Source organism: Megalops cyprinoides, chromosome 3 (assembly GCF_013368585.1).
Source record: "Megalops cyprinoides isolate fMegCyp1 chromosome 3, fMegCyp1.pri, whole genome shotgun sequence".
NCBI lineage: Eukaryota > Metazoa > Chordata > Actinopteri > Elopiformes > Megalopidae > Megalops > Megalops cyprinoides.
In genome coordinates, this window is record NC_050585.1 from 20,582,333 (window position 1) to 20,595,051 (window position 12,719).

Genomic DNA, 12,719 nt, shown 5'->3' on the forward strand with positions numbered 1-12,719 from the left:
CATATATATTTCATATATATGAAACTTTGGCACTTTGGGGACAACATATTGTATTTCAGTTTTACAATTTTCAGTTTTTGTTCATATCTATAAAATTTAGTGATTATTATAAATAAAAATGTAATGAAATAAAAATAAAAAATGTAAAGCATGCAACCTCCAGCTGATTACCTTGCTTAACCAAGTGCACTGCTGCCTCCATTACATAAGCAGATAAATGGCTGTGTAGTGCAACAGGGTGGCCTCTCACCTCCACCAGCAGCTTTCGGACCACAGTGTCGATTTGTCCCCTCTCAGGCACAGTGACCACCTCATTGCCACACAGGTCCTCGGTACTCAGGGCCTCTGCACTGGCTTTAATGCTCACCTCACCTTGGAGAGCACAGACACAGCCTCACTTACAAACACACACGGCACCTCTCACTCACATCACTTCTGTTGGAAGATAAAGATTTCTGTTTTTAGAGGTAATATAAAAGCTGGCTGAGATGTTACAGAGGGTGAATGTTCCTCAAATGTGCCATGCTGGGGGGGTCATACAGTACAGGGGGGCTCAGTGACTCACCCAGAGCGGTTGGGGTGAGGACCCAGCTGAATGTGTCACTCTCCTCTCCACAGAGACACCGCCTGTACTGGCAGCCATCACACGGCTGACCTGTGAACTGCGCCGATTCCGCCAGACTGACCTGCACCTGAAGGTACAGGAAACACAGACACACATCAACAGTCAAATTCAAACAGGCAGTTTTTACTACTTGGGCTAACAACCGCTGTGGTCGGAATAACACTTCAAGACTGACTGCTGACTTGAGCTTTCATTTTGAGAGGAATTTCAAAAAACCTTCTACAGAAAAAAAATATGTTAAATTCACGAGAGGTGCGGTAAAAGTCACACGTCAAGGGAAGCGGGAGCAATTTGGACGCACAAAGGAAAAGAAGAAAAATAAAAAATTTTGAAGACAACTTTTCATCAGAAGAATCACAATTTCTCTTCACTATCATGACATGAAAAATATATTTTCGATTAAAATTTGTTCACAGAAAGTGGATCTTGTCTGTTGGTAATGACCTAAGAATCAACCAGCACTGGGGAGCATAAATGACCTTTTAACACTTCAACGATCAACGTTTCTCGCACTTTTTACTGAGTACCTTAGGATGACTATTGAAGAGAATGGTGGCAGCGAACTGAGCAGTGTCTCACCATGATGCATTTGGAGAGGTAGTTGAAGACCGTGGCCTTCAGTGTGAACACCTCCCCACGGATGATGGAGTACGGCAGTGTCAGGCTCAGGAAGAAAGGCTGGAAGGCCGTGAGGCCCGTGTTGGCGGCCAGGCCGAATCCAGCTGAGGAGGTGCAGAATGCGTTTGCCACCCATTTAGTGATGGTGTCTGGGACAGTCTGCTCCACCCTCACTGAGCCCGAATCTCTGCATGGAGGAAGAAGGGAACCCAGTGTATCAGGAAATACAGATCATAGCAGAATCAGACAGGACTTTAACCCTGTCAAGAAATAAACTACAAATACCATGAGCTAATTTGCTAATGTCCTATACAGCAGCAACTGTGAAATCAATGCTTCTTTAGTTCTGCAAAGATTCTCTGAGTTTCATCACAGGTACAAACACATTTAGTGGTTTTAAACTTGGAGTTTTAGATGTATTTCTGAATGGAGCGGTGTATATTGAAAAAATTCAACACTAGATGGCATACCTGTTGTTCCTACCACACAACCTGAATATAAGAGTTTGACTCAGGTGAAAATGGCAGAGAGTTTGTGAGGTTAAGCTCTGGGTAAATGTCTGTCCTGGGGCCTGTCTGTGGTTAAATACTCTCCAGGACCGATATCGTATTTGTCATACCCCACTGGTACCAGCTCCCAGATCCACGTCTCGGGGAAGAAGGTTCGAATGGTTTCTCTGGGTGGCTCCACGGAGGTCACTGAAGGCACAGCTGGTGATAGCATGTTGGGAACCGCTGCAGCTACTACTGGTATGCCTGGTGGTCCTGGAACTCCCCCTAATCCTACTCCTCCTCCCCCTAATCTGTTTGAAAATCCAACTCCAACCAGTGGCATTCGGTCTAGTTGGCATTGTTAAAAAAGAAGGGAAATTTGGGGAACTTTTTAGGAGTGAATAAACTCTTCCATCATGTTTGCAATTGAATGCAAGAATTAATTTCAATAAATGAAGTCATACCTCCACAGTGGAGAAACAAGCACTAAGTAAACACATCATACCATGACAAGGGACAGGTGTTTTCATTTCTAAGTTGGTCAAGGCCTTAATGCCAGCTCCCTGAAATAAGGTTAAAAAACCATGAGAAGAGAAGAGAACCATGAGAACCATGAGAGAAAATGACCTCTTTGCAGATCATAGGAACTGAAAATTTTACAATGACTGGGTTCATTTTTTCTCTAATTCTGTCCTGCTGGTCTTTTCAGCAGAGTGATTACATCTTATCAGACTGTCAGATTGGCAATGACCTCACAAAGGATAAAGATTTGTGTTTTTGGAAGTCTGTTTACTAGACAGTAAACAGTACTGTTTTTCTAGACATCTTTTAAAATATAGCTTGGCAGAATCATTTTAAGAACAGTTTCCTTTTTTAAAAGGATGATAATGTTTAAAATACTAGTCAAACCTTCTTCTGGAGTTTGATCATTTAAATATAAGTGACTTATACGCCTCTCATTCTACACCGCAAGTGAACATTCACTCATACAGTGGAGGTTAGGTGACATACTGAAAGGGTGCAGCAGCTGTGCCCTCTAAATCTACATCCAGTCACACAGGTGCGAAGCCCATGCCTTACCTTAAGGCACTTACCTTAAAGATCCTGTAAGTGTCATCTTTTACATCTGAGGGATTAAAGTGTATGCTGCGTTTCCTCCGGTTCCAGGTTCTCTCTGGTCTGGAAAGGCAGGGAGGGGCCTCCCAATCATGAACCTGTTGTGGGTAGTCATTCAGCCTCTGGAAAGGTAGTCTATCATATACCTGAGCGTGGAGATAGGCAGAGAGTCAGAGAGTAACAATTATACTCATTTCTATACATGTATATTGAAAAATACATCTGTTCTTACACTCCACTCGATTATTGCATGAACACAATAATGCAATTGCCTTTGCTTGTCTTTTGTTCACTAAAGTCACTCTGTTGAGAAGGGAAATTTCCTGGAAAAACTTTAGGGGGAGGGACAGGAGGGAAGGAGGGAGGGACAGACAGGCACAGTCCTGCCCTCATGACTACATTATTGCCTCAGTCGCTGTTACACGAGTTGGGTCAACACTCCATGATGAGGTAAAAAGGCACAAACAGCAGGTCTCTTTGGGAAGTATCCCAGGTTGTGGCAGTGATTGAGCGGGGCCGCTCGGGGTCTAGTCTCACCGCCTTTGCGCTGAGCTCCTCCTCTGGCTTCTTCAGGAGGACGCTCTGGTCGATGGCCCTCAGGGAGCACAGAGACCCCGGCTGGGCCTGCAGCTCCAGAGACGTCTTCTCCCCAGGGAGCTGCTGGGGGGAGGAAAACTGGAGAGACACCTGTAACAAAACCATCAAATGGTTATTAAGCCCCATATATGACCTGTGAATAAAACAAGAACAAAGCAGCACTGTTTAACAGCTGTAACTGCCATATTGCCATTTTCACATGTTCATACTTTAGTGGTAAAAGGTCATTACCACCGTTACCTTGGTGGGTAGCCGGTCAGTGGGTGAGTGACTAAGAAAGGATTACTACCATTTCTACAACCCCTGACTTAACAGAGCAAACCAGGAACTGTTTAGTTTCTGCAGCTACATTCCTGGGACTTTGCCATCAAGTGGCAAAACATGGTACTGCTAGTATTTAGAGGGAGCTGGTGAGGGAGTGACTGAATGAATGATAGACTCTTCCAATTCCTGTACTGCTTCTTCACATCACAAAAAAAGTAAAATGTGTGTGACAGTAGTTTCATGTTGTGGGAAACAACCAATCAAGAGGAAATGCAGCAGGCAACTCATGGCCCGGCAAGGTTCCAAATAGCACCCACCTACACTGTCCACATTTCACAATACCCTGCCCCTGTCTCAAACCACAGTCCCACTAAAAATCAATGCATCAGCAAACAGAATGGTAAAACAGCACAGCAGAATGGAGTCAATGTTCTGTTATAAAATGGATCTACAGCTCAGGGTTTTTCACCTTCCTGGTAGTGACAATCAATTTTGATCTACTCTCAGTGCTGTGATGCAACTATACAAATCTTCCTGCAGAGCAGGTGCTGGTTACCTTGTTCCTGAAGCACAACTGGATGGGGAAGTCAGAGCTGTCTGCCACAATCTCACCCACAGGCAACACCGTGTACACCACCACCTGGGCATAAGGGACCAGCTCTGCCATCTGCTGCAGTGTTAAGGACAGCTCCCCTTTCTTCACTGAAACAAACACCAAACAGTCATAATTTCAGTAGGGTAAGTTGCTGGTATAAGGTGTTCAGCTGTACAAGGGTACCACACATGACAACCATTCATGATTTCTGTGTATAATGGTGGAATGCTCGTTCATGTATTTCAGAAACACAACGCAGCTGAGAAGACTGATCCCCTTTCAGAATTCGTCACCTTCTCCGTCACTCAATGTCACTGTAGAACGGCCATGCTGGACCATGCTCCCTTTGGACAGGACCTGGGTAACAAAGGAAGAGCCACCTGGAGTCGGGTAAACCTGGGTGGGGGGTAGAGTCTCAAGACAAAACACCCCCAATAGCAGCTGATAGCAGTGACACGTAATGTTCATGGTGACTTAGGCTGATTTTCCCTCCCTGAGCTACACCAGTGCATTAATATCTGCATATGGAAGGCCGTCTTAGCCTTCCGGATGTTCTTGCACTCAAGCAAGTACCTGCAGTCCCCACCCCCCACCCACACCCATTCCCCCACCCCCCATCCACACCGAAACACTGTATAGGTGGCTGGGACATGAGCACTCACCAGGAAGAAAAAGTCCAGGTTTTTCTGTCCACTAAGCTCCTGCTCTTGGATGATGTACTGCACCAGGAGCCGACCATCCTCATCACATGGGAGCTTCCCTTTTGCCTGCCTGATCTTCACAAAGCTCTTGCTTTTTGAATAAAATGCTTTAACTGTATGATGCACAGTCTCAGTATTTCCTTGAAAGAAACCATACCAAACCTCCGACACCTTTGGTGAGGACCGTGCCTGTATTCAGAGGAGCAGAGGTAGAAGAAAACATTCATTCAAAAAAAAATCACTCTACATCAACCCACGAGGACACTAATTTTCCTAAACCCACTAAACCCACAATTGCCTCCATAAATATCCAGCTGTATAAATGGATAACATTGTTAAAAAAAACTATAACTGATGTAAATCATTTTGGAAAAGAGTGTCTGCTAAATGCCAGTAATGTAATGTAATAATGAGTCTCCAAAAAAGTGCTATACCCAGATTGTGGTACCAGACCATAAAAAGTCAAGGATAACAGAATGCATCATGATACAGTTATCTGGAAATGCATTGGAAGTGAATACATTTTGACCTTTTAGACCAAAAAGTGCAACTTGATTTCCCAGAATCCCCAGCTCTGACATATATGAAGGAAGCTGCATTGGCAGTGCCACTCACACAGCAGGAACACGGATGAGTAAATTTACACTAACTGATGTTTTAATGAGCATTCATTCCAGAACACTAGACATGTAAAACAAAGCTTAATGTACAAGGTTTAACATACATAACAGAAACAGCCTACTCCTTGAAGAATGGACCGATTCAAGATTATATTATACTGAAAATTTTGAAATGAATTTTTGCTAAGGAAATTTTGCCTTTTTTGCGCAAAGGACAATTTTTTAACAATTCATTACAAATACACATTTTTTCTCTGAATACACATTTGCTGTTATGGCCATAGTTTGTGATTATGCAAAACTTTAATTGTGAAAAGATTCAAACTTTTATCTATCACGTTTGGTGCCATGTTGCACACATAAATTGCCAAATATGAATTTGACAATTGTCTTGTGCTTTTCTTTGGTCAGTAGTCTTTTCACCTTACAAATGGGCAACTTTTAGGCTCTATTTGTTCATTTTGTAACTGATGTCACATTAAGCCCTTGTTAAGTACTTTTCTTGTTTTTACAATTACCTTTTCAATCACCTGATCTGTAACTTTATCGAAACACTAACAATAATGAGACAAAGAGTCTGACCTCGAGGAAGGCGGACTCCAACCCCCAGGAGCTGGTGTCCAGTGAGAAGTGGGCCACACCCTTGCTGTCAGTGGTCAGTATCAAGGGTTTGGATTCAGAGTTGGATCCATAATACGCGTAAAGGTAGATGGACACGTTGGGCATAGGGACGGACAATGCTCTTTTTGCAAGGATCTGAAACATGTGGCACACATGTGACAAAATGCCATAGCCATTCTTCTCTTAAAGTAATTAACCCTGTACTCTTTATTTCATCACATTGCACTACATTTCCTACTAAATGACTAAATGTCATGTAAATGTAATATTTTCACACAGTAACTACAGTGTAACAAGCTGACATATGTTGTATAAGTACATTGTAACAATAGTTTAATTATACAGGTAGAAGGCCACTGTAATGTAAAGTATGCCACACAATCATATCTGACTGATATATACATTATGTGTTTAAATTATATAACACATGGCTTGACTTTGACTTTGTTTTTTAAGTTGTGTGATGAATATTGAAATTTGTTAACAGATATAACAAACATTAAATGTCACTGTGAAGGAGAACCACCTCTCCCTTCACCACCTCTCCCTAGAGAGTAATTGTCAGTTGTGTATCAATCATTTGTTAATTGTGTGCACATGTTGGCAATTTGTAGGGGAAACAGCCTATTGGCTAACGAATCACACCTGAGCAATTGAAAGGTGATTAAATACAGGTGTGGCTGGAGAGCAGGGGGAAGGCTCATTTTGTCCCTGCTGGTGGTTTGCATAGGCTGGTTTCTTTGTTTTGGTTCACTGTATTTTAAATTAAATTAATGTTTCTTTTTTCTCTTTGAACTTTTGTTTCCTTTAGCTCATTTTTGGGAGAAATGTCAGCCAGCTTCTCCACAGTCACACTAGTGTACACAGTAATAAAACAGGGCCTAAAGGAGCATTGTTACCTTTCCCTCATAGTCTATTCCTCGCTTGAAAGTTGAAGGGGCATCTTGAAACTCAAGAAAAACATAATTTGGAGTAAACTTCGTACTGCCACTGCCCTGCAACACAACACCTAAAAAAGACAGCCATTGGAGGTCAGATGGTCATTGGCCTCTGGTGACACTGGACTGGACTCAAATTTCAAAAGATGCATGTTCAAAAGTACACATTTTGTCATTTGATTCAAATAACCACTGCCAAATCCCATTTCAATGTCAAATTTGTTAATATACAACAGTAGGGATACATACACTATATGGCCAAAAGTATGTGGACAGCCCTCCTAATTATTGAGTTCAGGTGATTCAGCCACACCGTGCATAAAATCAAGCACATAGCCATGCATAGACAAACCTTGGAAGTAGAATGGGTCGTACTGGAGAGCTCAGTGACTTAAAACATGGCACTGTCATAGGATGCCATCTTTGCCACAAGTCAGTTTGCGAAATTTCTGCCCTGCCTCGGTCAACTGTAAGTGCTATTATTGTCAAGTGGAAGCGTCTAGGCGCAACAACAGCTCAGCCTTGAAGCGGTAGACTATGCAAACTTACAGAACAGGGCCACCGAGTGCTGAAGCACATAGCACGTAAAAACCGCCTATCCTCTGTTGAATCACTCACTACAGAGTTCCAAACTGTCTCTGGCTACAACATCAGCACAAGAATTGTGCGTCAGGAGCTTCATGAAATGGGTTTCCATGGCCGAGCAGCTGCACACAAGCCCAACATCACTATGCACAATGCCAAGTGATGGCTGGAGTGGTGCAAAGCATGCCGCCACTGGACGCTGGACCAGTGGAAACGTGTTCTCTGGAGTGATGAATCACGCTTCACTATCTGGCAGTCTGACGGACGAATCTGGGTTTGGCGGATGCCAGGACAGCTCTACCTACTGGAATGCACAGTGCCTACTGTAAAGTTTGGTGGAGGAGGGATAATGGTCTGGGGCTGTTTGGGCTAGGCCCCTTAGTTCCAGTGAAAGGGTAACATTAATTCTACAGCATACAAAGACATTTTAGACAATTGTATGCTTCCAACTTTGTGGCAACAGTTTGGGGAAGGCTCTTTCCTGTTCCAGCATGACTGTCCCCCTGTGCACAAAGCAACGTCTATAATGACATGGTTTGACGAGTTTGTTGTGGAGGAACTCCAGTGGCCTGCACTGAGCCCTGACCTCAACCCCAATGAACACCTTTGGGATGAATTAGAACGCTGATTGCGAGCCTCGTCCAACATCAGTGCCTGACCTCACAAATGCTCTTTTGGCTGAATGGGCACAAATTCCCACAGACACACTCCAAAATCTTGTGGAAAGTCTTCCCAGAAGAGTGGAGGCTGTTATAGCTGCAAGGGGAAAAGTGAATAAAGAAAAGGCACAGATACTCACCTGTTCCATCTTCCTCAATCTCACTCTCCACAATAAATTTGCCAATATATTCCTGGATTGCCCAGTGAAAGTCAGTGATGCTGATCACTCGTGTGGCACATCCGGTTTTGTCAGTCTGGGGCAAACAGTCATACAATGGCAGCAGTCAGACTGACCCCTCTGAGACCATTTTGCCATTCTGCAGCATGTATTTAGTCAATTCATGACCCAGATAGGCCTTTGTGATCTGGCACCCTTATTCATATAATACATTTACACACAAACTGTACATTGCATCTCTTGATTGAAAACAAAAAAACAGCTGAGCTGATTAATTGGTATATTAATTAGATTGGTCTTTTTCTGTTGTTAGTAAGTTACACTGGCATACATTCCTGCATATGTGTACTTTCTGAACGCTATTTGATTGGAGGCATTAAGAGTGTGCAATATGTATGATTCTCTGTAACCTATTAGTCCTACTCCTACATCCTACCAGTCTTATATTTTGTAAGCAAATATGACCATAACTCCACCCTATACAACAAAATCTGTTTGTAATGTTAGCAGCAAATGTTGTTGTTGTCAGGGTTGTTTCCTTTTGTCATGGAGTTTGAGCTAAGACTAGAATGCACATTGACGTCTGGCATATAATCCAGGATGTGAATGATCACGTCATCTGAAATTTACTTTTTGCTGTGAGTTTTTGCCAGTGAACATGCAGCTGATGGTCAGAGTTAAAATTAGCTGACACTTTGAGTTGACTGTTATTCAATGGGATGAATGTACTGTATGCGCGTGCTAGCTAACATAGTTTGGCATTTTGATAGCCACTCAAACTTGAAATTTGTTGCAGAAAATTAGTCAGCTAGAACTATACATCAAGCTAGTATAAAGCTGATTTGTAATGTTTTTTTGGTAGACATTATTGTTTATGTTTTACATGAAGTTACTGGAAATGTTCACAGAGCTAACCAGAGTTTAACCAGAGCTAATTTCTTATCAAAGATAACATTAGCTTAGCAATGTCAGAAAAACTAGATAGCTACATGTAACTGCCAAAAAAGGGAAGGAAAGGAAAGACTTGAATACATTTTGCAAAACATACTGAAAGCAAGTGCTTCCATGCAGGTGTGGTTAATGTGGTGTGGTAATTAAGCGATTAATATCCCCTCATGCTCAGAGTCTTGTATAACAATACTGAGCACGCCCAGTTGCCCATTATTTGGCTACCATGGCTACAGGAGGAGATTTCAGTGACTTTGTGAAAGGGGTGATTGTTGGTGTCAGTGTCAGATTGTCAGTGGTGAGGACTGCTCAACTTGCTGATATTTCACGAGGAACAGTGGCTAAAGTAATGTTGGCATGGACATCTGAGGGAAAGACATCATCAGCTAGTGGAAATTGTGATCAAGAGTACTCCTAGACGATTAAGTCCATGTATTACTCTGAGATACATGAAGCAATGCAAAACAGAGAAGGAACACGGAATCAATTGACTGCAAATGTCAATCTGTGGTGTGAGAGGTCAATTTCAGAAAGAACAATCCATCAAGAAAAGATCACAGAGAGGGATACCATGGTCAGGTTATAGTGTATAAACCCCTTATTATACCTAAAATGCATGTCTTCTGAGTAAAGTTCTGCAAAGAACACAGGCAGTGGTCTACTGAGCTGTGGAAAAAGTCACATGGTCAGATGATAGCCCGAGACCGATCTTTTGACCACCATCAGCAACACCAAATGAATGGGAATTTCTCATGGAAGAAGTTCTGAAGTTGCATCTCTCCTGAAGAGTTCAAGGCACTTGCCGAATGAATGCTAAGGCACATTGAAGCTATTCTGGCAGTTCACGGTGGCACAACACCCTTTTAAAATATTTTAGGTTGGTATTTCCTTTATATTGGCAGTTACATGTAGCAAGCTACAACAAGCCACACTCATCCAACTGTTGGGTTGATTGCACCAGGATTGCTGACATTGGAATGCCTACAGGTCTTAAAGATAATGACTGGAATACTCTGTCACCAATATGGTCTGGAGAAAAACTTAAGGCCCTATTAAACACAAACATATAACACATATCATACAAAGAAATTGTTATAGATTTTATATTGTTCATATATTACTTTATTGTTAAGGTAATGAAATCTCTGTCATTACTTACAGAACTGGGGCTCTTATAAAACATTAGGTCCATAGCCCCTCAATGAACTCCTTACCTTTGCAGTGGTAGGCTCAGACCTGCAGATGCCAACAGGAAGCATATATGGAACCCGAGGGTTAGACTCGGGCCTGCAGCACACGACTATCTTCACAGTCCCTAGGACAGGCTTCCCATAGGTGTACCTGGACACAAACACACAACCACTGACATGAGAGCCAACAGCACAATTTACATAACTGGGCATCTGTGTTAGAAGGCATGTAGGGTGATTCAGTGACAAGCATAACCAGGGAAAGTTTTCTTGGACCAAATTGCATTAAGAACTTAGAAATACACTTTGTAAGGGCCACCAATGTCGTCTGTACCATAGTATAACTAAGGGAATAACCCACTGCAATAGATAAAAACAATAAGAAAGCACAAATTGTCTCTGTTGAAACAGGTAAAATAAAGGAAGTGGAGCCTAAGATGAGGTGCAAACCTCCCACCTTGGAATGGGGCTGGTTATGGCTGAGAGGATTCTGTTCTCTCCAGAAACACAACTGTTTACACACCCTTCATGATACAGCCCTCGGTGTGTTTGTTGTGGGCTACTGACATGCACCTATGAGACTCTGAACACTTAATGTCACTTACTTCCCACAAATCTTCACTGTCACTTCTGTATCCAAAGCAGTGATGATGTCAGGGAGGTGGACGTTCACCTCAAACTTGGGCAGGACTAAAAAAAAGAAGACAAAAACAAGCTTCAGTTTTTTCAGTAACCAAAATATTTCTGTTCGGGGAAAATGTGTGAAATGTGGAAAACTGACCAGGTTTTTTTATACTGGAAACAACAACCATTATCCACACCACCAAGAGTCTATGATTCAAGTTACAAAAACATGCAGTGATTCAGGGTTGGGTGAAAAAGATGAAACATGTAGCCTCAGCAAATCAGTAGATACAACTGCACCAGCAAAAGTCATTGTTGGTTACAAAAAATGTGTTCTGACCGTATTCTATGATCTCAAAGGTGTGGGTGGTTTTTTCATCCTTCTCAGTCCAGGTGGTGATGGTGTAAACACCCTGCTTGGCTTCAGTGGTTGTGGGGTGGGACAGGTCCAGAATGCCACTGGTGGTCGACTGGTTCAACCACTGGGCGATACGGTTCCTTTCAGCGTCCTTTGAGAAGAGGACAAAGAGAGGAAGACAGAACAACAGAAGTGAGGAGGGGGTGGTTAGGGCATCAAAAAGACTGGCAAACCCTCAGTAGACCAACTGATAGATGGTGAGAGAATTATGTGCCTGGAATGTGAAATCTCCAGGGGAGGTGTGGCTTGTAGGTCTTTTATCTCTGAATGACTATGCCTCTCTGGAAGTATGTGGACTGATTGAGCCTCTCAGATGGGCAGCCACACTCTCCCATATTGTACTTAACTGGAAAGCCCAGGCTGGTTACTCAGTGTCATTCACAGACATCACACAGAAAAAAGGCCTAAAGCATTGAGGCACACTGTAAAACACTGGCATTCATAAATCCACAGAATGAATACAAAGACAAACTTGCACAGAAACTCCAAAGCAAATTCTTACTGTAAATAAACAAAAACAAATTTTGATAATTTTGATAAATATCATTTGTAAGCCTCAAACACATAAAGAAAGTATTGTTTCATTTTGTACCAGCTTTTGGTGTGGAAATCATGCCTGTCTAAAGAGGAGACAAGAATTTTACTATACAAGGTGCCATACCTGCAATTCCACAGTCCTGTACTGCAAAAGAAAACCAGAAGAAAAATTATGCTTCATCCAGTAAGATTCACAGTTTTAAAACAGCCTCCTTCTTTCTGCAATGCACATCTCTTTTTTCTCTTTGTTCTGCTCAAACAAAACAAAAAACTCCGACCTTCAGCATGTTGCTTTCCCTAATCCTGTCATGGTACCCTACAACACTTCCAACATATAATTACAGAGGCAGATATTTTGTCACAATAAGGCTAAAGAGATAATTAATGTCATTT

The 12,719-nt window shown here is 42.3% G+C and overlaps 1 protein-coding gene across 1 annotated transcript in view; it reads right to left on the reverse strand.

Moving 5' to 3' along the window:
* Positions 1-12,719, reverse strand: part of LOC118774270 (alpha-2-macroglobulin-like) — a 55,874-nt gene that overhangs the window by 40,167 nt on the left and 2,988 nt on the right. Inside the window, exons 5-21 of the mRNA XM_036523492.1 lie at positions 12,451-12,471; positions 11,712-11,880; positions 11,353-11,437; positions 10,772-10,898; positions 8,571-8,685; positions 7,148-7,257; positions 6,210-6,383; positions 4,969-5,196; positions 4,600-4,663; positions 4,268-4,413; positions 3,388-3,537; positions 2,829-2,996; positions 2,240-2,297; positions 1,863-2,082; positions 1,205-1,430; positions 566-692; positions 251-372 (exon numbers count right to left, since the gene is read on the reverse strand). Of these exons, the coding sequence (XP_036379385.1) occupies positions 251-372; positions 566-692; positions 1,205-1,430; positions 1,863-2,082; positions 2,240-2,297; positions 2,829-2,996; positions 3,388-3,537; positions 4,268-4,413; positions 4,600-4,663; positions 4,969-5,196; positions 6,210-6,383; positions 7,148-7,257; positions 8,571-8,685; positions 10,772-10,898; positions 11,353-11,437; positions 11,712-11,880; positions 12,451-12,471 (2,310 nt within the window). The remainder of the gene's footprint in view (positions 1-250; positions 373-565; positions 693-1,204; positions 1,431-1,862; positions 2,083-2,239; positions 2,298-2,828; positions 2,997-3,387; positions 3,538-4,267; positions 4,414-4,599; positions 4,664-4,968; positions 5,197-6,209; positions 6,384-7,147; positions 7,258-8,570; positions 8,686-10,771; positions 10,899-11,352; positions 11,438-11,711; positions 11,881-12,450; positions 12,472-12,719) is intronic.